The sequence below is a fragment of the Embiotoca jacksoni genome, unplaced genomic scaffold (assembly GCF_022577435.1).
Source record: "Embiotoca jacksoni isolate LCO1_2020_lvr unplaced genomic scaffold, fEmbJac1.0.p SCAF_8, whole genome shotgun sequence".
Lineage (NCBI taxonomy): Eukaryota > Metazoa > Chordata > Actinopteri > Embiotocidae > Embiotoca > Embiotoca jacksoni.
The window spans coordinates 15,667,484-15,694,023 of NW_027185436.1; the positions used below are offsets into that span (position 1 = coordinate 15,667,484).

Below are 26,540 nucleotides of genomic sequence, written 5' to 3' on the forward strand. Positions count from 1 at the left end.
ACATCTAATATGTACAATTCAAAAGTGTCAACCAACCTGACCTACAATCAGTCTATTAGGCAGCAATATGTGGATTATGCCGGCATCTTGTTCGCTGCCTGTCTGGTAATTGGTCCTTAAGGAGAAAGTGTTCTGGATATCACTGCTGTGGCTTCAGTGGTCCAAGGAAACAGGGGTGACTAACATTAATTTCCACTTGGGGTGCAGGAGAGCATGGCAGGTTAACTAGGTGCCTTTTAATAATGATCCCATTATGTAGCAGCAGATGACTTGAGAAAAACAGATGTCAGTGCACTGGCACATCTCTGTGGAGTTTCCACTACTCGTGCAGCACACAATAATTCCAGTGTGTTTTTGTTTCTATGCCATTATTTCAGTTGCTTTTTTTACTTTTCCTGCCTCTCCATCTCTAAGCTTCCAACCTTGATATACAGCCAACACATACACCTGTTTATCTTCTGGACAACCAGTCAACCAGTCATAGGGGCTCTCTTTGCAAACCTCTGTAATTGGTAGCAGACACACTGAAGATAATAAAAAGTGTGTGCGCATGTGTGTGTGTGTGTGTGTGTGTGTGTATACTAGGGGTAATGTACCTTCTAATTAAAGGTAAGCTATGCAAACACGAAAAATTACACTGTAAATGTGGAGGAGGTACATTTTCAAATCATCAGAAGATGTGAAGGTCATTTATGGTCATTTATTTTTGACCGGCTAGCTGTCAAAAAAGTTAGGAGATTTTGATAAGAAAGATACATAGTATTACAAAAAAATTGCCAATAAGCACTGAAGCAAGCATATTTGAAAAAACTAAACAAAACAAAATGATGCTCCATTGTTTTTAACTGGAAGAATCTTACTTATCCAATAGCAGCTGACTTTAAAAAACAAAATAAACTCAATTGAATTGGATAAATTAGAGAACACAGTAATTCATTGTTACACTATTCTTAGCATCAGAGCACCAAGACACACCCCTGTATATACATGTATGGGGAAGTGCAACGGCTTATGGGGGTGTAGGCATTCAGTCAAACTGTTTCCTTCTGTCTGTCTGCTCCCTGGTTAATTACCCCGTCACCGTGATAACACGTGAGAGTCAGCGCTTCTAGCGTTGATTTACGGCAGTGTGCGGGGAGAAGCATTGCAGAGCCTCTGAGTCAGACTAACAGCGAGCGAGAGAACAAGACAGTGAGAGTTGTTATTAATGAGGTCGCTATAATGTGAATTAATGTGCGAGTGCACAACAGTCTTTAAAGGTTAGACTGTTGCTATGTGGAGGAGAAAGGAAGGAAGGGAAAATCTTTAAAGGTCAGAGCATGTGCTCCGCCTGGGCCTGTTGAGTGTTTATTACTGCGCTCTATTGATTTAGTGATGATGATGACCAAGGTGAAAATGATGATGATGGCAAAGATGCTGATGATAACTTCATAAAATGGATAGAGCTCATCTAAGGTCTATATAACTCGCTTAGCATCTTAGAGCACCATAATTAAGACAGTGGTAAACACTTCCCACACATGTCCTCTGTGAGATCCGGTCTCTGGATCCAGAATTATAACAAAAATGAAATATTAAAGCATTAAAGAAGGTGGCTTCAATATTCTACTAAAATGTGAGCTAGGCATGCACACAGCACACACACACACACACACACACACACACACACACACACACACACACAGCATCCTTTATTCATTAATACATACCAATCCATGTACACTACAAAAAAACTGACTCACAAGAATTTTCCAGGAGTATTCTGGGCAGGTGACAGTCTCTGTACAGCAGCATCCGCAGTAGCAACTTGGGATTGTGTCCTGGGTCAGAGGTCAGCACCCTCAGCTGACATGCCAAGGCTGCCTGGCCCATAAGGCCATCTCTGAGAGAAATGGAAGAGAAGGAAGGAAAACAAAGTTGACAGTTCTGCAGTGTCAGGTGAGTATACAGATAGCAGTCCATTTAGAAAGAGACAACAAAGAAGAGAAAAAGCTTCACAAGTGAAAGACAAAGACCGAAATGTTGGATGACAATCTGGCAGGGAATAGTTAGGGAATAGCAACAATGTGAACTTCCCTTAGTGTCACTCACTCAAGATATGAGCTTAGTCTCTAAATGCCTTCACTCTTGCTTACTTATAGTGTGCACCGGGAAGGAATTAGCTCTAATCTTGGCCAGCTAAAAGCAAATTAACATTTGGGAGACAGCCAAATACATGAATATACAGCAGTACCCCCCCTCCTACATCTTTTGTATAACCAAGAGGCTGTAGCCAGCTGTGGGTAATGAGCCGTATCCTTGGTGTGTGTGAATATAAGTGTGTGTGCATGTGTGTGTGTGTGTGTGTTTGTACTCTTCAGAGCCTAAGCTTGTGGTTATGTACTGTATGTGTGCATGTGTGAGGGCATGCTGACATGTATGTGACTGCATGTTACTTTATACATCTCAATAAAATCTAATGGAAGGAATGTACAGAGTTTGTCTGAGGAGTGAGGAGGTGGGACACAGCACAGGGGGGGGGGGTCTGCCCAGAAATTAACCATTCTATTTGAGCCAAAAGGCTCGAGTAGGGTGCACCCTGCTGCTTGACTGAGGAAAACTATGCCTCAATCTGACAGCACAATTTATGATGTCACTGGGGCCGCAAATCCAGAAGAAATCCTCTTTTAACTGCTCTGATAAATCTATCCAGCTACGGCGCAGGGTCAGCTTACAGAACCAAGACACACACACATACAGACACAGACGCACACATATGAGTAAAGGCAAGAAGAAAAATACAGAGTATGAATGAGAGCAAATACAGAAACACATAAAAAAAACACAACTTTACATGCTTTCTTTATGACTTGTAATACAGGATGATGTATTTTCCTCTTTTGTGATTTTGTTATTGTTTTATCCAATAATCATGACAATGGGTTTTAGTTTAATGGATTGAGGAAATATCTGGCCACAGAGGTCAGGTGGTAGTTGAGGACCTGTGGATCTGGCCACAGGCCACTAGCAGGCCCCCTGGCACCCACGCAAGAAGGCAGTAGGTGGGAGCAAAGAAATAAAGAGGTCATAAAAATAAACTAATTTCAGCTCTGCAATACTTAGGATCTGGAGAGCAGGGGTTACTTTGATTTGTGCTCCATCAGCAGGCAATGACATCACCTCTGGCTGGGAAGGAGATGAGAGGGGAGGAGGGTGGAGGCCAGGGTGAGGGGAGGAAGTGATTGACTGCACAGTGGAGGTCACAATAGTAACTGGACACAAATGAGAACATATACTGTATTTATGCATGCTTGTGTACATTCAGGGGTGTACCCTGTTGATGCCTCATGTGTAAAACCCTCAGCAACCATCAACATAAACAAACACAGTGTCAGCGGCAGTGGCAGTTTATTTTTTCTTTTTTTCCTTTCTCCCTTTGCATCTGTGTTATATTACCAGAGCAACTCTAGCTTGAAGCCTGAGCAGAGGGTTATATATCTGCACATATGCAGCTTTAACTCCGCACACACACACACACTCGCATATGGTTCGCTATACAGTGGGTGGAGGTGTGTGATGGCATAGCATACCTGAGTGTGCAAATGTGCATTTGTGTGTGCACATGCATACTGTATGTGTGCCGACTGTATGATGAGTGACAGATGGCATGATGGGTGTATTTTACATACCGTATGGCCTCCTCTGTGAAGAGTTCAGGGTTGATAGCATTTAGCCAGTGTACAATGGGGCTGTCGGGTTGGTATGGTGGGGAATCCTTTGCAGCATTTATCATAAATGTCCTGAAGGAAATGCGATTGCACATGGCAGCTTTAAAATGTACATATTCAATTGACAAAAAAAAAAAAAAAAAAAAAAAAAAGCTATCTGACTATCTTTGTTCTCTTGTGTCAGATGGAAAGTACAAAAACATTGATAACTCTCTTGTGCATTGGTCATATTTTACCACAGTGCTAAGTTAAATAACAAAAAAACACATGTACCAACCTGTGCAGCAAAGACACGGGTGCTGTGACAATGACAAGGACTGTCAGGAGTTGGTCACACAGGCTGTGGATTTGGTACGACCAGTCTGAACCACCTGCTATTATGGTAAGTGCTGAAGAAGGGTTGGAGCGCACCAAGGCCTCAGGACTTTCACACACACTCCACATAAGATGCTCTACATACAGCAACACGGCTGTAATGTCACATCTTAGATACGGGGAAAGGAAAACAGAAAAGGTGAATGTATAAAACAAAAGATGAGAAGGGAGTGAATATGTAAGAACATATACAAATAATCTAACATTTCATCGGCCAGTCAGATAACAGAACCTCCTTGTGATTTTACTGGAAAATGTCCGGGCTTTGCATTTAACTATAAAAGTCATTGCTTTTATGTTGCACCCTCCCCTTGCTTTTATATAAACAGCCATAAATCTGCTCTCTCAGTTGGTTGGGCGATCCTGCTCACCATCTCTCATCTCCTCATCCTTGCTTCCCTATGGCCTGAATCGCTATGAGTGACACACAGGAGAGCTGAGGTAACATAAGAGTACCCATGTGAGTGCTTTACACACAGGAGACCTAGAGAAGCTTTGAAAAAGACATCCGTTTGGCCTAGCCTCACACGCTGCAACTGTCCCTCCTGAAACACGACATCTCCAAGCAGCATAAACCAGGCTTTGAGTCGACATCCTGTGGTGCTACACATGTATACTGCACTTTATCTTTGTCATCATTTTTCCTCTTACCGTGTGTCACAGTTTAACCCATTTATTGTTATCATTTAAGTTTTAAGGAGACAAAAACAGAGACTACAGAGTGTACCAATGATGTGCAGTCAGACCTCCACTATCAGAATCCCACAATCATTTTCAGACTTCAGCGTTTAAGCCAGCATGAACAATAAGTCCTCAAAGCTAAAGGTAAAGGACCATGTAGAGAGACTGTTTACTCACTTATCATCTCATCATATGTCTACTCAACAGCCGCCGTGGGCAATAGGGAGGAAATATTCTATGAAGAATCTGTTATTTCATATTGTGATGATGATACTTTTATACTGTATATGATGATTTTGTAAACTGTCCACAAAGAGAGCAATTCCGGTTTTGTCTGATCTAATGAATTAAATACTAATTTCCTCGGTAAAATAATTACAGAAAATTCTTGTGGTTGAAAAATATATGTATCAGGTCATGGTATATTCCATCACATTAATACTTGAGGTATATTGAAGTGTATGGACAATAGGCAAAAAGAAAAGTTGGTATGTTATTATTTTAGTAGCCTAATTTATGCTCATATTTATATAATGTCAGTGCAATCCATGATAAAATACCTGATTTGCTGATGTCTTTTGTATGAAGCACGGACCCGGGCATATCTTTGCACCAGCAGCTGTAAGGTCTCCGACAGCACCTGGCCAAGCATCTCCTTGGCCAACTCTGCCGGAAGGACCGCCCACAGGTCACTACGAAGCCCACACAGGAAGTAGAACCACATCTGCACTGAGAAGGAACACCGCTCGCCCTGTGGAAGAAAGTGGTAGATGGGAGGGAGGGGGTTGCAGATGAAGATATGTTATGATATGGACATTGACAGTGGAGCAAAAACACAGAGAGGAGGAGATAAAAATAGAGGTGGAGGGAGAGAGGGTGAGAGCAAAAATCTGAAGGAGAAGAAAGAGAGAGACAGAGACAGAGGCAGGTCTGTCAACACCAGGGTGTCTCAGTGGTCATGCCACCTGCACTCTGCACCTGGGTTTCTTCTCCCACTGGGATTTTAGGCTGCTTTAAAGTCCTGAGCTGGAGATCACATCACAAAAGGCACATGCTCGCACGCACATGCACGCTCACACATACAGAGAGTGAAAGAGAGAAGGGAAGAACTTTCCTGAATAAAATGAGCAAAGACAAGTGAAAGTGAGAAGAAAGAAAGACAGACAAAGACGGTGGGAGGACAGATGGAGACAGAAACAGATTATTATCCTGGCAACCTGCAGCTTTGTCGTATAATATATGGAAGGATGTATTCATATTTCCACCTCTACTCCCCCAAACTCCTCATATTCCACCTCCAGCAATAAACTGACGGTGCGTGTGGCAGGGATACTCATGTTTTACTTTTTTCCCTCCCTCGCTTCCCTGCAGCCTGTCATTTAAGTATTGGTCATTGATGTGATCAAGTTCTATATCCGGGATGCGGCTGCCATCTTCTGCCTATGGACTCAGTTGAGCCAATGCAGACATAAATGTTGGATCCAAATCAAAAGCAGCCCCCACTAAAAGTGCATTTGTATTCATTCAAGTCAAACTTTATTTAACCAGCCAGGTCAACAATGGTCAAATTCCTATTAAGGATGATGGACTGCCAAGAGTGAGGACTAAATCTGGGCTAGGGAACTGAGGATGGAATAGATTTGAAAAACTCATGTGCTTTTTTTCTCAGTTGAAATTCAGCATTTGGCTCGAAAAGCGCAAAAGGCAAAATCCTGATAAGGAGGGTAGCCAAGGTCATGTTCGAAACCGCCTTTGACAGACTAAACTGACCTCATGTTATTATTTTACTGCAGCATATTAAATATTTTTTTTGCCAATAACGATTCACATGTCAATATCAATGAAAAAGAACAAAAACAAGAAAGCAAGCTGGAGAGGGGTCTCTGGAGCTGCACTAGGCTGTGAAAGAGCCAAGCTGTGGATCCAGGAGATGGAAACCTGAAGAATACAACTACACATATAACACACATCAAAAATATAGATAGATAGATAGATAGATAGATAGATACATACATACATACATACATACATACACCAACTGAAACTCACCCTGAGATGCTGCTGCACACCCACACATGCATTCATTTGTACAGATGTACACAAGGATGGTTGAACAAAAGCACACACCTGCACACAGCAGGCCTGTCTGACACCAGTGACCCAGGGAAGGAGGGAGGAACAAAGAGGGGAGGGGGGGGCAACAGCAGGATAAAGTAAGAAAGAGAGGGAAGGTTTAGATTGGTTTAAGGGCATAAAGGTAGGGAAGTTCCAGGGGCCCTATGCTGTTTCCAGACAGTCCCAGTGTAGATTGCAGACTTCAGACAGCTGAATCCCTGGAGCCCCCAGGGCAGCATGGAAGCCACAGATGTTCTCAGGGAGCTCAGAGTAGAAGGCTCAGTCAGAAGAGGGAGAGTGGGAGGTAAAAGTGTATTGTGGGAATAAAAAGAAGAAGCAAGAAAGCTCTGGAGTATAATTCCTAGAGTTCCTCGGAATCTACGGAACAAGCCTGCTAAGACACATGGCATTAGAATTTCTTCTTTCTACAATGAAAGAAGCGAAATCAACACTAGACAATATTAGAGCTGTTTTATGTGTTACTTTTTGATTTGGGGGTAAACATGTAATACTCAAATAGGCCCAAATGATATAAATTGTACTTACAGTACATGAAAAAAAAGTATTTAAAATCATAACAGTTTAGCATGGTGTGGATAATTCTATTTCAAGGTTTTGTGGATGAAAAAGTCAATTTAACCAAATTAGGATATATGAAATGTAAGGACATTTTACCTCATAGAAGGGTTTGGGGTCAGCCCAGTGGTGACTCTCTGCGTCCTGAAGAAGGCAGGAGGAACAAACTTGGATACAGTAGCAGGTCAGCTGTTCTCTAATGGCCTCCACTGTATCTTGGTACTTCTGGATAGGTAGTAGGGTCAGGGGTCTAGGCACAGAGGAAGGAAACAAACCTTTAAAGGCAATAATATAAAGTACATATTATATAATACACAAGGCAGACGAAAACAGGGTTCAGAGTTCAAAAGGGCACAATCCTGTATTTCAGATGCATAATTAATTACTGTATATTCAGGGAATTCTCTTAAACAAACATAAGGTGAAGTGATTAGATGAAAGAACAGATGATTTATTCAGAAAGTTCAGTGTGACATTTTAAATCCTTTAAATCCGCCTGCCTTGATACTTTCCAGAAAGAGGAAAGAGTTTGACAGGGGTGCAGGAGGCTTAAAACCAGGGGGACTGAATGGTGTAGAGAGAGGAGAGTGCTTTAAGACCGGGTGCTCAGTTCAAGTGCAGGTGGAGGGGTGCATAGGGCCAGAGGTGGGACAACAGGAGCATAGAAGGCACCGGAGATGCCTTTAGAAGGGATCTGCAGGGAGCAGAGGTTAAGGGGGTATTAAGGGGCATAAAAACTCACCAGATGCAGACACAATATAGGTGTCATTACTACCAGTCAATCATTTTTGTCCCCTAGAGTCTCTTATTCTCTCCTCTTAATCTCAAATAAACAATTTTCTTGAAATTTTAAAAACTTTGAAATGTTTTTTTCTGTTTTCTATTTCACAGTTTTGGAAGTAAAGTCTTTGATCCACTGCTTCACTCTTTTTATTTTCCACTTCCTTCTTACATTTTAGTAGCAGTAGTATGTGAATCCTTCAGCCTGGCATCGTAGTGCTCTAGTCGTTGGTGCACATAAATGCAAGTTGCCAGCAGTGCAGGCAAGTTTTTCAAGGGGGCAGAGGAAGGCACCTCCAGGGCCCTCTCCTGCAAACGGCCCAACATGGCAAACGCTGCTCTGCCACATGCCTCCACAAAGCTTGATCGCACCCCAAGGAGAGAGCTGTCCCTGCAGGCTGTTGCCAATGGTAGTAAGGCATTGAGTTCAGTCATGATTGCTCCACAGAACTGAGGGGAGAGAAGATGAGAAAAGATTATCTCAATAACAGAAGGAAAATCTGTCAGTAACAGGAAAAACAGAAAAAGAATACATCAGAATGAGACCTCATTAGATGTAAATAATGGAACATTTGCAAGGAGTCATCTGAATGACAAGTACTCAAGATTGAGCTGAGTATTACACATGCATTTTTCTCTAACATTGTGCAAGCCATTACAGCCGAAAAGCAAACAGTGATCAGAGCAAATGTAGAATACAGATGTATGAAAACATGCCCTTGACATCAACTTCCCTGCTGAACATGCAGAACTGGTATCAGGTCAAATAAAACCTTTTACTTCAGAGCATACATCATCACATCACTGAACACATTTTATAACAGTATGCGACATGTTAGCCACATTCAAATAGAAATATTACAATACATAGGAAGAGCTGGAGAATCAGACAGGCTCAGAGGAAAGAAAAAGTAAAGGTCAGGCAAAGGTGAGAATGAGAGAGAGGGAAGGAGGGAGAGCGAGCTGTTTCAGCAGTGTAAAAGACTTACAGCTTATTCTATAAACTGCCACAGCAATAAGCTACACTTATTTGTCCTGGAGAAAGGCCTATAGGGACAGGGTTGTCCACACCTTCCCGTCTCCAGGGCCTGGGAGATTGGCTGGTCAAGCCGGTAAAGGAGTTGAGTGTGTGTTCTTGCAGAGACAAAGATACACAGTTTTGGTATTTGCTGGTATTTACTTAAAGCCCCCCCAAAAATTGTATTTTTAATTCATATAATGATAGCTAATTGGCATGGCCAGCATGGAGACAATGCTGATATGTAATTATTCTTCAAGTGAAACAATTCCACAAATATAGCACTACACTTGGTGTAGTTTGTTGTAGGTTAATGATCGGAAATATTAAGGTGTGCGTGTCTGTGTGTTAGAATGCTGTGTTGCTGGGGGCTAGCTCATGAACAAAAGAAATACATATTGTACAACTGCTGAGTATTAGGGCCATATAAAGGAAAAAAACACAAGAGGAAAATGATTATTTTTATAATTTTGCTTTAAAAAATAAAGTACAAATTTCGAGAATAAAATTAAAATTGCATTTTTGACTTTATTATCAAAATTTCACCTTTTTTTCTTGAAAGACAAAAAAAATTAAAAATTCCCTTCCTCTCATTTGTTTTCTTTAATGTGGCCCTAATACTCCATCGTACTGTACTGTAATAGGATAATATGTATTTTGCAGATACTTTAAAAAGCACCATACCTATTATTGCTGAGGAAAAAAAGCTCATAAATGTGTGCATGCACACCTTGACACCACTGCCTCCACTACCTCATGTGCTTCTTCATGACATCACATTGAAAACAGTGAAAGATGATCAGGCAAGTGCTGAGGAGTCACATATGTGTGAGATCAAATCCAAATTTATACACCTTTTTGTGTATATACTTGAGTTATGAGTCAGGCGGATGCTTAAAAGCATGAAAAAAAAGCCCATTTCCCATACTCCCTGGAGATACCGAGCCAGGTCACACTGAAGGAATAAAATGTAACTCAAAAACTCTGTGCCAGGTTAATCAATCAGTCAGTCGCAGCATGTATTACTTGCTTCTACAGTCACACTGTTACTTGACTTACTGTAGGGGCTTGGGAGGAAGTTCGACATTCTGCCACATCAGAGCTACAGTGTATCTACAGAATTGGCAATCCCACAATCTCTTCACACAATTTTTTCCATTAAAGCTTCCAGTGGGGCTCGAGAACAATCGCTGTTTGGACAATTAAGTCAATACCTGACTGTATGTAGTCATTAGGAGCTTAGCTTTGAGAGAAAGAAAGCAGAGCCAGACATGCAGCATTGCCTGGGTGATGGAGAGACCCAGAAAAAGTATCACATACACATACAGTATTGGCACACAAACCACAGATACTCAGCAGATAGTCATCCTCACTCACACATAAACAACCACACGTATGCGTCCATGTTGAAGTTAGACTGAAGCCTTAACTAGCTGAGATCAAAGCCTGGAATCCCACCAGGACTATTGCAGTAAGGTGAAAGAGATTGTATAAAGTTTTTAAGTGCCAGGGAGGCCTGTTTGTGTGTGCAGAATGTGGAGTAGACAGACGAGTAGAGAACTGCACACGCAGGTGAGGGCTTCACTAAAGTCTGAATACAGAAAGGGTACTTGTGCTGTTATAACAGACAGCTATCAAGGTTAGAAGGGTGTAATGAAACATGGAGAGTTCAATCCCAGGTTCTGACAGGAGGGCGAGGTCCAGCAGCTGAATGGAGGCTATTTGTTTTTCATCTACCTGCCAATAAAATAGTACACTAAGTACTCTGATGGATGAATGGCTTCATTGGAGCCTCCATATTTATGGTAATATAGACAGTGGAGTGAGTTCACAGGGGAAAAAAAGTGAGAATAGAGGTAGGAACATATGAATATAAATGTGTGAAATATTGATCAATCATAATGCCTTTGAACTTTCAATATTTCATGGTTATGTCTTGTAAGGTAATTTGCTCTCTGCTCAAAGACTAGGGCATGTGTCAAAAAAGGATGAGGGGAAAAATAGATATATAAATATATAATATCTTATGGTCTTGTCTTGAATGTCTGTCTGGCTTTGTGTTATTGAATGCAAATGCATGCATGTATAACCTTTGAGCTGAAAAGCTCTCATCTTTGAAGCGTTGACCTACACATAAATACGTTGTACAGGTCCTGAGCGCAGACAAATTCTGACACTCGTTAGCAATGAGAGCCACAAATACTGTCAGTGTAAAAGGGCTAGAGGAGGAGGAGGAGAGAAAAGAGGTGAGGTGAGGCAGTAATGATAAGAGTCTGTACAGTGTGCAGTGTAGAGGAGAGTGGTGGGTAGCAGAAGAGTTGAGAGGAAGATGGAGGAATGTGATTTGGAGAAAGTTTCAGGAAGTTTCAGGTGAAACTCCCTGAAAAGTTGTTCAACAGTATTAAAACAGGAAAGAAGACGAAGAAAAGGAAAAAGAATACACCCGAGTGTCAGTATATGGCTATCCATCCCAAAACACTGGAGATATTTTGTAGAGTTAGCTACTAAGCCTGGTCTCACATCAGACACTGGTCTTCCTCCTGAGAAAAGGTAATCTCTGGTGTCTTCTTCACCCCTCTCTGCCATTTCCCAGGCCCTCTGTTTTCATCCCTTCGCTAACACTATCCCTTCTTTATCCTGCCAACTACCCTAGCCTCTTTGCCTTTGTGATACATCCCTCTATCATTAGTGCACCCAATATCCTCCATTTCTCCCATTCAACACCTTTCTCTACACATGATCTAACCCTCATAATATCACCTATTCTGCTTTTTTGTTTCTTCCTGTCTTGCGTTTGTCCCCAGAGTCCTCCCCTCAAGTAATACTGATGACTCTTCCCAAGACCCTTTCTGATCCAGGGTGTCAATTGTGTCAGGCCCAAATCATTTGGGCTCTCTATTACAGAGGGAGCTTTACGCTTGGGCAACAAAAAACATTAATCTCCCTGAGTCTGGGAGTTGTTTGTAGACCTCCATTGTTCAGTCAGGTAGTGATAAAGAAGGATGACCAGGACAGAACTCCATTGTGTATGAGCAAAACAAGCTCATGCACAAGATGAGGAGTGACAAGTTGGAGTCTTACACAGAGGTTATACACAGAATGAACCTATGCATTTGACCTGTTCGTTTCTTTCAGTTTGCATTCTCAGCTGAGTTTAAGAGACAAAGAAAACATTGTTTTGAATTTCCATTTGTTGGTATGGAGAGTTTCAAGGTGGATACCTAAGTTTATTGTCATCAATTCTTTATCTGACTAAATGTGAAATATGGTCACAATTCCCCCTTCGGTTCCAGAGTTATGGCGGTAAATAATGGCCAGAAAGGCGTTTTTGCATAACATGATGATGTTACAGTTAAGTTGACTTCAGCATGTTATCCGACTAAACATCTGTGTACAATTTTGTGATTATTAGCATGAGTTCTTGAGTTATGGCCACAAAGTTGTTTTGTGAGCTTTAAACACCAAAATCTATTTAGTTCATTCTTAAGTCCAAGTGAGCGTTAAAATTCCCCAAAATCCCCCAAATTCCCCAAAGGCCTTCCTGAGACAATGCATTCACAAGCATTGATGAACGGACAGAGTGACAAAGCAAAAACATAATGCCTCCTGCCCCAGCTGTTGCCAGTACAGAGACATAAAAACAAATATGTTTCTATTACACTTTATATCCAACAGTACCTTGGCTATCATTTTAGGAGTCTCTCTCTCTGAGTAGGTGTAGAAAGAATCTTCTTTGAGTTGTGGGTTGCTGGGAGTGCTGACAGTTTGTCCAGTAATGGGGCTCAAGGTGACAGAGGTGTGTCCAGAAGAATGTAAGGCCTCTTCTTGGTGTAGATTCTTGGCAGAAACATCATCCACCACCACTTTAACACAATGCTCCATGTGAGGGACGAGTCCCCTAAAAGCCGACCTCCAGTTAAACTCCAGAACCTGTGCCTGAAAAACAGGAGATGAGCCAACAGCCAATTAATGTGTGAATGCTGAAGGGAATATTTCACCATTTCACTTCTACAAATGATCTTTCCTCTTTGTAATTATAGAAAAGGATAATAAGCCTGGATGACATTGAATGGTTGTAACAGAATAGCAACTTTTGCGCAAGGAACACATGCAAAAGTCTCACCTCTTTTGTGTGGAAAAGCGTTTCTGCAGTGGATTTCTTGCCTTCTGTTGGCATCTCTGAATCCTCTCTGCTCTTTTTCAAGATGCCTAAAGGAAATATATTGAAAATATTGTGCAATACAGCTAAGGTGCAGTAACTATGCTTGGTCAAGCTCTCAAATCATATTTGGGAATTTTTTTCCAGGCACCAACAATGATACAAAAAATGAATTTGAAAATTAAGCCGTATGTTGTGATAGTTTGTAGCATTTTTCAAGTCTATGCATTATTTAGCATGGATATTTACATATCAAGCATAATAAATTGTGTTAAATTAATTGCTTATCTCTTCCCTCACACAGTGACCAGAGTATAACTGTACATGCCTCAAAGGGAGTAGAAAGAAGATGCTAACAGTGATAGATTTTCAAGTCTAAATTTGGGGTTTAGATTTGATTTGAACCCAAATAGTATCAACCATATGGTGTAATTCCATAAGGGGATATGGTGCGGGTGTGTGGAGAGATGGGGGAGTGTAGGGGGGTGGCATGAAGACAAGTATATAGGATGTTGGGTTGGGTGGCAATTAAAAAGCATGAATATCAAGGCCACAGTTTCCTAATCAGAAGGCGAAGAGTAAGACCCCAGGCGAGGCAATTTAGCCGAACAAGACCGCATGCAATGGAAGAAGGAGGAAGCAGCAAGCGCATCACTTTTTGACCTTTAAGCCCATCTGATGAATTTCTGGTAATTAAGCCGTTTGATTGCCTGGAATTAATGATTTGGATAACTGCCCTTTAAAGGCTGTTTACCTCTCTGTAAATTGAGCCTTTCTGCAAGTCTTGTTTTTGTAAATGTAACCTTTATGGAAATTACTCCATGCACCAAAAGCTTTCATTTAACATCTCTGTAGTGGCAGTTCAAAGGGGAGAGAGGAAAGGGATACTAAAGGCTTATACAACGCCCCAAATAGTTTCCAAACCAAAATAACATGTCTTCAATCACAACTCTCTCGTGTGTGTGTGTGTGTGTGTGTGTGTGTGTGTGTGTGTGTGTGTGTGTGTGTGTGTGTGTGTGTGTGTGTGTGTTGCTGTTTATGCACACTGTCAGGCCAAAACTCTCGTGGGGAATTACCATTATTACTATATTGGTCCAGAAATTTTTAGGAGTTTAAGAATATTCAGTCTGAAAATATTTCATAATTTTAAAATGTAGAATGCAAAGTACAGTTTATGCCATCAAGATCACAGACAAGAAACAATGTAAAGGTAAATTCACTGTCTTTAGAGATACATGTGAGTGTATGTGTGCATTTTAGAGAAGCCAAGTTGTACCTTTAACACAGGGAGTGTCTCCTGTACAGTTAATGAAGGTCATGTTCGTGACCAGATCCTTCACTTCGCTCTCAAAGCCCAGCAGGGTGCAAGCCAGCTGGGTTAAGGCCCTCAACTGGTGGGAGGTCAAACTGAAGCTCCTACTTTTCATGGGAAGCTCCATTGGTGCTGCAAAGGGGGAAACAAGAAAAAAAAAAATCAAATAAAAGTGCATATGCTTGCGAATGTATGACTGACTGAAAGATGCACGAAAGTTTACAGTTCAGGGAAGGAACAAACAGTTTCATGAAAATAGGTTTTCAGCCCAACCTCCCCGTCTACATGCACTCATCAGAAAACACCCCCCTCCACAAGTCTTGCCTCGCACGACACCTCTTATAAATATCGACCCATTCATGTTTTCCCAATACGCAGTATAAACAAAGAGGCAGTGAAAAAATATGCAAAACTTTGCTCCCTGAGAAGTCACACATGAACATCCTTCTCTCTCAGCACAAAACTTTTCTCCCCCTAACCCGCCGATGACCCCCTCGGCAAATATGGATTTCCCATTTTGGAGGCTGCCAAAGCCATCACCCGGGGGATGTTCCGCATTAAGCTGGAGAATGGGCGGCTGGGAGATGCGTTGCCATACTCCCAGACACATGCACAAATACTTTTGTGTGTCCGCCTAAATGAGCTCCTCCACTGCAAAGGCATGTGGGAATGGATGAGCTCAGTATTAGCCTTGACTCTGAAAGCTCCGAGATGATTGAGCGCTGAGATGGAAAGAAGAGGGGGGTCCTTTTCCAATAATTGTAACATTATTGCCTCTGGATCCTAATGTAATTGTGCTATATTGTTAAACAAAATCTGACAATATGACAACACACTGTCCCCAAGGATGCCTGGTTTAATCATGCATGAGGTTTGACTTGATGTGGTGTGTGGGGGGGCTTGTGTATGTTTACATCAGTGTTAATGAGTGAGAGTCAATGAGTTTTTGTGTGTTTGTGTCTGTCGGGTGTGTACACACATGTTTATGTGCATGTAATGCAGGTCATTATGAATAACTTGATTTGTAGGAGACACTTTCACACACATTTGCACATGTCAGTCTCGCAAGATAATTGTCACACTGCAACCAGACTCTGGTCACCATGGAATATGCTCTGACCTCAAGTTTGTTTGCGTGTATACATGTATTTATGTGCAAGTGTGTGTGCATGCATGTATGAAGTCGCAAGTGAATAGCTGTGTAATTATTTAGGGTGTGTTAAAATGTGTGTGCTTGTGTTTCTGTTTGTGTGCGTAATTAAGCTGCATGGGTCTGCAGCTCAGCGGCTCCTCTGTAATGGGGTCCAGTGGGAGTCTGTGCGAGAGAAACTACCTCGTGCTGCATGTGTACACGCGTGACCTGCTTGACACCCATGTGCCAGCCTCAAGCTCCATCTTGCACATTCACACACGCACCACCAATCTTGTCTATTTCTGAAGTCACCAGCAAATCAAGAGCTTTCGATGCCTAATGCAGGGACAAACTAAAGTTGTCAACAACTCAAGAGTAAACAATGTAAACCGGATGAGACAGGACACAAGAGATAGCCACATAGCCACAGAATTCTCTAAAACGCTATCACCACAACCCCTTTGCCCCCATTTCCACCTTCTCTGGGGCATTTATCTGAGTCCAGCAACTATTCACCTCCACTTCATGTGGAGCATCACCTCTTCCAGAGCTTCAGCTCTGTCTCGCTCCGTTCGTGCCATTCATTCAATTCATCCCCTCAATCTGTGACCCTATGTGTGTTTCGCTTGCACAGTAAGTCATACTCTAAATAGTTGCACATGACCTTGATGTTTAGCAGTACTGCGCCTCAGCTTTTCATTGGGCTCTGCCGTACAGGCTATATAGGTATTTATAGTTGTCTCCTTAGCCAAATAGCCCTATAGCCATCCCAGTCTAGTACATAGCCATCTAAACCTCATTATCCCTTTGTCACAACAGTGAGGCCAAATGGAGGCTTCCATAGCCAGTTGATGGAGAGGGTGTGCTTAAAAGCACCCAGGTGTGTCATATAGCATAGTACATAGCATGTCTTATAGAGCAGAATGAGGAAGGGCACTAGCAGCCAGAAGAGTTCAACCAAAGGTCAATGTACTGAGAATCAATAAGGGAGGAGCTGGTGCTGAACACAGGGCAAAAATTATGTCTATATAAGAGCTCCTCCACATGACACAGGAGTGAGAGGACGTTCTCATAAACATAAAGATAAATGGTAAGCCATATTGCCGTGATAACCATAAAAGCAGTAGGTATCGTATCAAAATCCCTCAAAGCAAAAAGCATATGTTGGTAAGCATAATGTGTGTTTTTTTTTAAATTTTTTTTATGTGGAACATGAAAGATTCATTCCATATTTCAGGTGGAATGAAATGTCTGAAAATACAAAACTCTGTTGGTCTACAGTGGCCAGTTTTAGTTTGTACCTTTTAATAATGACAGCAATGTAACACAAAAAGGAAAAAAAAACAAAACAGAGCAGGTATTTTTGGCAAGCCATCAGTCTTCTACTTGTCTCTGTGGGTTCCACCAGTTCCACAGCACACACACACACACACACACACACACACACTCTCTCTCTCTCTCTCTCTCTCTCTCTCACACACACACACACACACACACACACACACACACACACACACACACACACACACACACACACACACACACACACACACACTGCTCTTGACTGGCAGCGAACAGAGAGAGCGGGGAGAGAGGAGGAGATCTTGGGGAAGGAAAGGGGTGGTGGTTAGGGATAAAAACATTGGGTTGAGAGGGAGGGGGAGAGAGGGAGAGAGGGAGGGGCGGGATAAGGGAATTCCCTTAGCAGTTGTTATTGATTCCGGTGTTTACGGGCGAATAGTTTAGTGCCGTTTACAAAACAGAACAGATGCAGCCAGTGAGCAAAAAGGTAAACAATTGCTGTGTGGCGGGCTGCCAAATCCCCAGTCTGATGTATTAAACTCACGGTGAAGAGCATTTCCCCTTTGGCTGCACTTATTGCCACTTCATTTCCTCTTCGCTCACACACACACACACTCTCTCCTTCTTGCCATCTCTCCCCTTCTCCGTGTCTCGCTCTTTCTGTCTCATTCCCTCGTTTATCTGAGGGGAAAAAAGGACAAGGGTGTAGGGCGCTTTTTGCCGACTGGCTATTTTCTGTCCTTCTCTGACCCAAGAGGCCCAGTTCTTCCTAACAGAGCCATTAGTAGGGGGAATTGCATGTGTCTGACATGGCCGAAAACCAATTATTAGACACTTTCTTCCAAATGATGCCCAAGTCTTTGGGGAATGGGCAATCATGCAATAATTTAGCCACTGATTTAATTTCTCTCCAGCAGAGCATCTCTCCCTCTCTCATCCTCTGTCCCTCATTTTCCCCTCTTTCCTTCATTCTGTCCCTCTGTAGTGTAAATCAGACCATCAGAGGGGTGATCTGCCTCTCCTTTGCCACACTGTCCTGTAGTCTCTTATCATGTGATTACATGTGAATATGTGAATACAAGTTTTCTGTGTTTGTGCAGATGTTTGTGGCGTACAACCCCCTCTACAGGTGATCTGAGCATTTGGTTTCATTAGATCCAGACTGCTTAGGAAAGGGGAATTTTGGAAGATAATGTGATTTTAGTACACCTTACATATTGGGAAATGGCGGTGCTTTACATATTGCAAAAAAATGCAGAAACCTGAATTTGAGATACTTTTTTTTTTTTTTTAAATAAAGGTAGGTAACTTTTTTGTATCTCTGTTTTTATTAAGATCCAGGAAATTGAAAGTAGGAGAAGCTGCAGTTGTATTAGCGTTTCAATGAAAAGAGACTTTTGCAAGCATAGATCTGCTTTGAGATCTGTCTGGACATGAATCCTCTGACTTTAATCTTCAGATAAATAAGACTGAGGTGGTAACTGATGTTATGAGAACAGAGTGACACTCAGGTTTCTGTCCAGTGACAAAGAATCAAGCTTCACACTAACGTTCTGCTATTCTGTGTGCTGGCAACGATCACTTTTGATTTGTTTGTATTTTTTTTAAGTCAATGCTGATATATCAGTTCATCAACTCGTTTAATGCTGTGGGTTTGAAAGTAACGAAGATTTGGGTATCATCTGCACAGGTATGTTAAGAAAAAGATTATGCCACTGATGTATCACAATTGAGCAGAAATACAGATATTGTCTCTTTTATTCAATATATTACCCACGGTGCAGAATTACCACAACAGTTCATTGTGTGTTTATATAAGAGAATATAGCAAGCAGAGTTGAATATATGGATATAGAGGTATGGTTAGCTCATTTCTCCTTAAATGTGCACAGACACTTTTTTAATTTTCTGACATCAGCATTCCCTCAAATTAAGGTTCACAAAGGCAATTTTGCAGACACTGCCCAGTTTGCTTTGGAACTACAAAATGCTTTGTACAAGTTTTTTTTTTTTTTACATATGCAGTAGGATTCCTCAAGACCTGTAGACCTGTATTGACCTTTTTGGTCCTCCATAGGCAAAGTTGTCCTGAGTGATATCAGCATTCCTTTAAATTAAAGCAATTAAGGCACTTTTTCAGACAAGGCACAGCTCACTTTGGAGCAGCAAAAAGCTTAATACAACATCTTTTTTTGTCCGGATATACGATAGTATTCCTCAAGACCTGTAGACCCCTATTGACCTTTTTGTACTCCGTAGGGCAAAGTTGCCTGGTTGGACACTAAAATGCAAACTGGAACAAAATATATCCTGTCTACAAATAGAAACTTGCTGGAACATAAACCAGTTTTAAAAATGACTGAACTGAACAGTTCACACAAACTTTGAAAATACAAAACAAAGCACCAACTGCAAATGACTCCACACAACTCTAAGTTTCTCCTACATTTCTTATCATACTGTTTGGGATCCACAGTGATACAAATGTTAACCAACATACCCAGGGACTTAAATATCAAAATGGGCTTGCCCTGATCTTGTGTCTATGTGTGTGAGAGTACTGTGCATCACTTCCTTCTTAACATTGGGATTTACTGTAGGGTTGTAATGCTACGCAGTAGCAGTTCTGTGTGTTTCTTTTTGTGCACTTGTTTCCTATGTATCCAGGCCTCCTTGTGTTCATCTCATAGGGTGTCAAGCAGGGTCGTGTGGGCGCGTTGGGGTACGTCTGTGCTTGTATCAGTGTGTATGTGGCTAGAAGGAGCCTACGAGCCACTGCGGACCGCCTGCTAGGCCCTGTGACAGCTGGGGTCCTCGTCGTCAGTTGCGGCCCACTGCTCACTCAGACAGCCTTATTATGGGAGGCCTCCTACTGTGATTCCCCAATATACACTCTGACACATGCACACACACAAACCGCCCAGGCCCTGGTCTCTTGTGGCCTTTTCCCTGGGTGCTGTCCAACCAGGCCACAGCAGGGGCCACCTGGCCTTCACAGATGGAGAAAGTAACAATACATGATATCTCAATTAAGTTACTTTCCTAAGCAGGAGGTGTACTTGTGATGGTGGTGTTTTTGTTAGTGATAGAAAAGCAGGGCTAACATTCCTCTGCCTTAAATTTGTTTTTCTATCCTCCTCTGTGTCTGTCTTTGTTTTTGGCTCTCTTTGTGGTGAACAGGGCAATGACAGTGAGATAGGGGTTAAGATTTCTCTGGCTTCCTCTGCGTACTTGAACCGAGTAGCCTGGATGAAGATCCCGAAAGAATGCATTGTCTTGATGGGAGCATTTCATTAAATCCCACTTGTTTAGTGCCCTTGTTCGCATTATTGTTTTCAAGCCCTCGGCGAATCACACTGACTCTTCATCACGAAGTGCTGGCTGCTCTCAATAAGCCAGCCATTTTTGTCTGTGCTTTCTCAATAGAAGGTGCCAGGAAAATGTTCATATCCTTGAGCTGTTCAAGAGTGATACACAAAAGCCATTGTGACCACTCTGAGGAAAATGGGGAAAGAAATAAATGGCACGCATAATACACATTCTCAAGGGCCATGAAACATATTCTTTTCTGCAAATTCATTGGAGCTATGATTTAGAGAAAATGAATGCTGACACACACACACAAACACACACAAATAAACACAACCAGAGAGCAAAGACCCAGCTCTTCTCATTAAGATTAGTAAACAACCATGTACTCTGTGTCGTAACTTTCTTAAACAAGGCCTTCTCATCATCCACAAGGACAAGAAGAGAGCAGCATATAAAAACATCATCCATAAACTGTAAGCATCACGCAAAGAGATGTGCCCACATGTACACAGTGACACACACAAACCCCCTACCTAGCCCATAATTACATGGCAGCATGCGGGTGCACGTCCCTGGCTGACAGTGTGTATAAACTCAGGCAGAGATATGATCTAGTGAGGAGCTGCTCTTATTAAATATTAACAAACGCCATTCCCAAGTAGCCTCAATCCCCACAAGCACCTCCAATGCCAGTCAGAGCCTCAGCCTAGCTATCTCGCGTCACTACAGAACCTTTCTCCCCACTGAATAGGCTGCTGCGCCTTCTCTAAGAAAGAGTTCAAAGAGCCAGAAAGGGCGAGGAGGGGTGTGCGGTGGTGGTGAATGTGCTTGCTATACATGTTCAAACTCAATCCGTTTTTATCTATAGGGAGCTGCCGACGTCGTCATATGGGAAAATTAGTGGAAATGGAATTCAAATCAGTGCTATCAGAATGGGGTTGCACAGTGTTTGAACAGAATTTCACAACCTCGACTTCACCCCTGTGGTCGATTGTTAGGGAATAAATTGTAAGTGTGTATGCAGAGAAGTTGGAATGAAAGCTTTTGATGTCCTACAAAAACACGGATCTCCTATGCATACGTATGCAAATTACTGATGCCATATGGAAATTTAATGATGCATTTTTAAAAGGGAGGTATTAAATGACTCTTGATCACACAATTTTCTAAGTAAGCCAGCAATTAGTGTGCACGCACGCACACTAGCATCGACTCAGAGACAAATAGGCACACGTGCAGATGACAGGCTCGAAGGTAATTGAAAACAAACTAAGTGGGTATGAACACATGTCCTTCAACATAGCCACACATGCATGTGTTAAGGCCATAAATAAAAGGTCAAAGCAAGTTAATAAAGGAAAGGTTTTTGGTAGTATTGGTGTTTTTGTGCTTATGAATTGCATTTTAGAGTATGAAATCTATATTTCGGTTCTTTTACATTCTGGTCACTAATATCTCTTATTGTTACATGAGCGATAACTATCTACATTGTTCAGGAAAAAGTGTGAAAAATTTTCAAATCAAGTGCAACTTTTACTGAAGAAAATCATAAATTTAAAGAATCTGAAATTCTAAAAAGTATTAAAAGTGTAACTAATAGGAAATAACATTTATTGCAACATAACTCTATGGAGCTAATGGCACAGATATGAAAATGTAAATACCAGAGTTTTCTATATTTTGGCAAAATTCAAAACACACACATACAGATCTGAACACGACGACTCTGCCCACCCACTTCCCTGCAGACTCAGTGAGGTGTGTTAGCGAGGTCTAAAGCCTGTATTGTTCCTGACCAACCAACCTGTCTTGCACACTCCCCGGTCTCACTGTCCACCCCATTACACATGGAAAACTACAGGAAAATGGGAAAAGAAAAAAGGGGGAGGAAGTCGATGTGGGAGAGATGGAGTAAAGGAAAAGGAGTGGGGTGGGAGGTGGGGTGGGGGCTGAGACCCTTCACATCTGTCTCGGTACAATGTCAGAGCCTGCCTTTGAGTCGGTGGGGTTAAAAGAGGAGACAGATCTTGCTGTGAACGCTGTTAAATGGTTCAGTGGTTTGACAGTGGCTGATGCTACAGACAGCGCTGCTCCCCTGGGAGCCCACAGAGTCTCCCAGGCATGGCTCTTATCAAAATATACCTACCGCCTGCCTCTACTTCAGAAATAAACAATAACACAGCAGGGAAGGAGGGAGAGATCTAAGGAGTCATTGGAAGCTTATGAAAATAGAATCACTTTTTTTTTTTTTTTTACCACTGTCATAATTGTCTTGACAATTATGGGCGTAGCATACAGTATAGACAGTAAAGTGTGAAAGCAGATTATGCATTAATGTTCAAGCTTTGGCTCTTTAGGAGCCACGGGCATTTGGATGGTGGATATGTGGGTTCCTGAGCTTTTTGGGGGGGACTTAAAACATGAACAACACAAAAATGTAATCCCAGTTGTAGCCCTCAAAGCTGTGTTGCAGCTGATAGTCAAACACACACACACAAACACATAAGTAAAACCAGCACAGGCAAAACTGCTCCATTTTACCATCATTACACAGCACGGGTCCCTCGCTCCCTTTGGAGCCGTGTTCTGCCTCCGGTGCTACATTTGACGGTTTGTTGAGCGGCACGTAGGTGTGTAGCCTCCGCCGCGTTACGTGATCAAACAGACCAACTGACGCATGGCCAATTATCCTGGCTGCCTCCTCTCATCTCACGTTTAAGGAGAGGGAAAGTAAAAACCAGAGAGGGAGATGGAAAGAGAGAGATGGAGGGAAGGAGGGAGGGGAAAAAAAGAAGCGAGGCTGGTGGTGTGTTTATCGAAGAATGGCAGATACAAAAGCACTCCTCTCCCTGTTCCGTAGGGAAGCTGACATGTGCACGATTTTTGAAAAAGTAAACAATGGCTCACACACACTTTTTTTTTTTTTCAATCTTTACCCTCAGCAAGCTGTAAATAGGCCAATATGAAACAAAGAGAATATTAGGGGAATTAAGTATCATAAGTGACACAGTGTGTGAAGGTCCCTGCTCTTCTCTGGTCTCAGTGTATAAAATCACTGCTTGTTCCATGAAAGTGACATATTCTGCATTAATGGCAAATAATTAAAGTATTCGTTCATGTTTTTATCTCTTCAATACCATTCCACTGTGTAACAAGGTCAAGAGAATGTTGAACCTTGCTCTTATTCCTGCTCTTTCTAAACCCCCTGTTGTTTTCCCTACACGATTGTAACACTGCTCAAAATTTAGTGCAAGGTTAAGATTAATAAATTTCCCGTCTCCATTGTAAGGCCATGAGGTTGTATGAAGGTGCTGGTGCTGGTGCTGCTGCTGTTGCTGCTGCTGCTGCTCTGCCCTTGTTATGTTTTAATAAACTTCCTGTGAAGAGGACAGCGGAGCTACGGTTATTAACGCAAAATATACCATCGGCCAAGATGACACAGCACACATCGCCTTGGGTTCAATGCACTTCAAGGAAGTGAATTAACTCTGGTTTAAACACACTGTGGAACAGACCTTGGTCGTATTTGGGATCAGGGCTTATTTCAGTCATGGATGCACTACAGTTTGTGATAAATACAGTTTAGAAGTAGTTTCAAAGGAAATCTTGGCCCTGGAAATACTGCACTTCTCTTTCTGTTGGCAAAGGGGAAAGAATGGCAGACAAGAAAGAGGGCAGTAAAAAGAAAGTAATTGCAATAGGAACAGCAGTTACTGACAGTCGCTTACAGAGGCCTTGGCTCTGGCTCAGATTGCTACACACTGTAGTTGGAAAGTAACAGAAAACAAAAAATGGAGGGTAGGGAGGGAAGAAATTGCCTTTATTGGGTAACAATAAGCAGTAGGCGGAAAGGAAAGAAGGTAGAAATGGAAGAAAGAAACAGTAATAAGTCTCATCTAAATAAACTTTGAGAAGCACTAACCCCGTTCAGGGAGAAAAAAAAAAAAAAAAAACAGACCAAGTTGAAAGAATAAATAAATCAGATTCTTAAAAATATCACTTACCTACGGTTGCCCGGGACTTGGCTGAATATTTTTTGATCTTGCTGCTCAGTGCAGTGTTGTCCCTCTGGGCTGTCTCACATTCTCTCTCCATCAGGGAGGTCAGTTCTTGGGCCACAGTGCTGAGGTAGGCTGCATTAAGAAAACCAAGGATCGTGTGGGGTTCTGCTAGTCTGGAAAGGACATGGAGCTCCTCCGTGAGGGCTTGGGTCAGAACTGGAACCACGTGGGAGAAACTCATAGCCAGTCTGTCAAAGCCGGTCTCACCGCCTGGGCTGGAGCAGAGGGTTGACTGGAGAATACCCTGCACATGTTGCCGTCTTAGGCCCTGGATAAATAAAATAAAAATAGTATATCATTACTGTGTAATCACTGGTGCATTACTGCATTATATTGGTACATCAAATTTACAATGTTAATTTGGAATTTAAGAAAACAGCAATATGTCTTATGGCCAAACTATGGTGGAAAAACACTCATATAAATGTTTGAACACCAATCGAAACTGTATTTATAAAGAAAAATATGTGATATTTCACTAGATTTTTGATTATTGTATTATTTAATATTTTACTGCACCTGGTAATGTGTGAGCACCTCACACTCTGGATAAAGGAAGAACATCTGTTGCAAATAGTGGACCCTTTCAAGGATGGACAGAGTGAAAATTTGTCTGGGTCCAGGATGCTCTGGGCTGCGGGAAGACAGCTGTTCCGACAGGTAGCGGCGCAGCTGGAGACGCACATCATCCCACGCCTCCTGGATCTTAAGGAAATAAAAAGATGATCAGAAACACCACATAGAAGGTAACCGAGTATTTACTTTTTGTGGTTAACAGTGTAGCTCAGGTAAAGTGCAGCAAATATATGTATATCTCTATTTTGGGGCACTCGGCAGACAAATCCTACATTAAATGAATTAACCCAACAATAAATTAAATACTATAAAGAAACATTGAACTGGTTCAAAAATGGTTCATTACCTCTGCTGAAGTGTCATCTCTGACTGTATGTACCAAGTGGATGGAGGAGGCAGTTGGTTGATGGTGGAGAGAGGATGATGAGGGGGTACAAGGGAAGCAGACACCACACTGGGCAGACAGATTAACCAGTAGTTGCAGTGTCACCTCTTCTTTCGCCTCCTCTTTGGATCTCAGGTACTGTTGCTGAATGGAGCAGAGGAATGAGGATGTTAATTTCACTGAATGAAGAAAGAAATTACCTGAAAATATGAGACAATGCAGTATAATGTCTGATCTGAAGGGGTTGTAAATAAACAGGGCTGCAATTCAACAGATAGCTACAATTAATAAAGGGAAGGACATTACAGTTAAGTGGGAAACTAAAGCTATAGTGCAGATTGAATAAATCATTATGATCATAACCACCATCTATTATCAGTCTTTTAGAGTTCTCAGTTTAGAGGGAAAAAAAACATTTTGCTTCAGTTTATCTGTAAAATATTTGACATAAGTAGTACTATGATGATGATGATGATGATGATGATAATCATCGTCAGTCATTGTTTTTATTATCCTGACGCATTACCAGAGCTCTGAAGAAGTCCATAAGCTCTTGATGTCCTGGCTTGAGACTGCTTTGCGCTCTGAGGTTAAACCACTGCAGACACTCGGTAGGACTCGGTGGACGCTCCCCTGCCCGGGAGTCTCCCATTTTGGCCTGGAGCTCCTTCAGCTGCTGTTCAATGCTGAGTGAAGAGGAGATGCATCGTGAAAGTCTGAGGAGGACTGTGAAATTGTATACAAGCTCAGTGAACAAGAGTAAAACACTCATCAAAATAAATGGCAATTTATAATATTGCGTGGGGAATAGCTCTAAAACAGCAAATATTCCATCCTGACAACAACAGAGAATAATAAAGTATGTAGAAATTTGACACTTAAAACCAAATTTTGATTCAACTTTACAGTATTTTTTGTTAAAAAATGGAGTGTTTTCATGCTGAAAAGGTGACAGTTGAGACATTAAGTATCACCCAGTCATTCAAACATAATCAAGTTAAGACGCTGCTGCTGCACCCCAGTAGGCACAGTCACAAATAACAAACCAG

General features: G+C 41.9%; 1 protein-coding gene across 3 annotated transcripts in view; it reads right to left on the minus strand.

Annotated features, from left to right (window-relative positions):
- The window catches only part of kiaa0825 (KIAA0825 ortholog), a 115,801-nt gene that overhangs the window by 78,703 nt on the left and 10,558 nt on the right, over positions 1–26,540 (minus strand). For all 3 annotated transcript variants that reach the window (XM_069178255.1, XM_069178254.1, XM_069178253.1), the window contains exons 3-15: positions 26,018–26,177; positions 25,453–25,635; positions 25,050–25,235; positions 24,474–24,798; positions 14,688–14,855; positions 13,376–13,461; positions 12,931–13,188; positions 8,407–8,684; positions 7,554–7,704; positions 5,324–5,514; positions 3,985–4,191; positions 3,669–3,779; positions 1,743–1,882 (exon numbers count right to left, since the gene is read on the minus strand). In XM_069178255.1, coding sequence (XP_069034356.1) covers positions 1,743–1,882; positions 3,669–3,779; positions 3,985–4,191; positions 5,324–5,514; positions 7,554–7,704; positions 8,407–8,684; positions 12,931–13,188; positions 13,376–13,461; positions 14,688–14,855; positions 24,474–24,798; positions 25,050–25,235; positions 25,453–25,635; positions 26,018–26,177 — 2,444 coding nt within the window. The remainder of the gene's footprint in view (positions 1–1,742; positions 1,883–3,668; positions 3,780–3,984; positions 4,192–5,323; positions 5,515–7,553; positions 7,705–8,406; positions 8,685–12,930; positions 13,189–13,375; positions 13,462–14,687; positions 14,856–24,473; positions 24,799–25,049; positions 25,236–25,452; positions 25,636–26,017; positions 26,178–26,540) is intronic.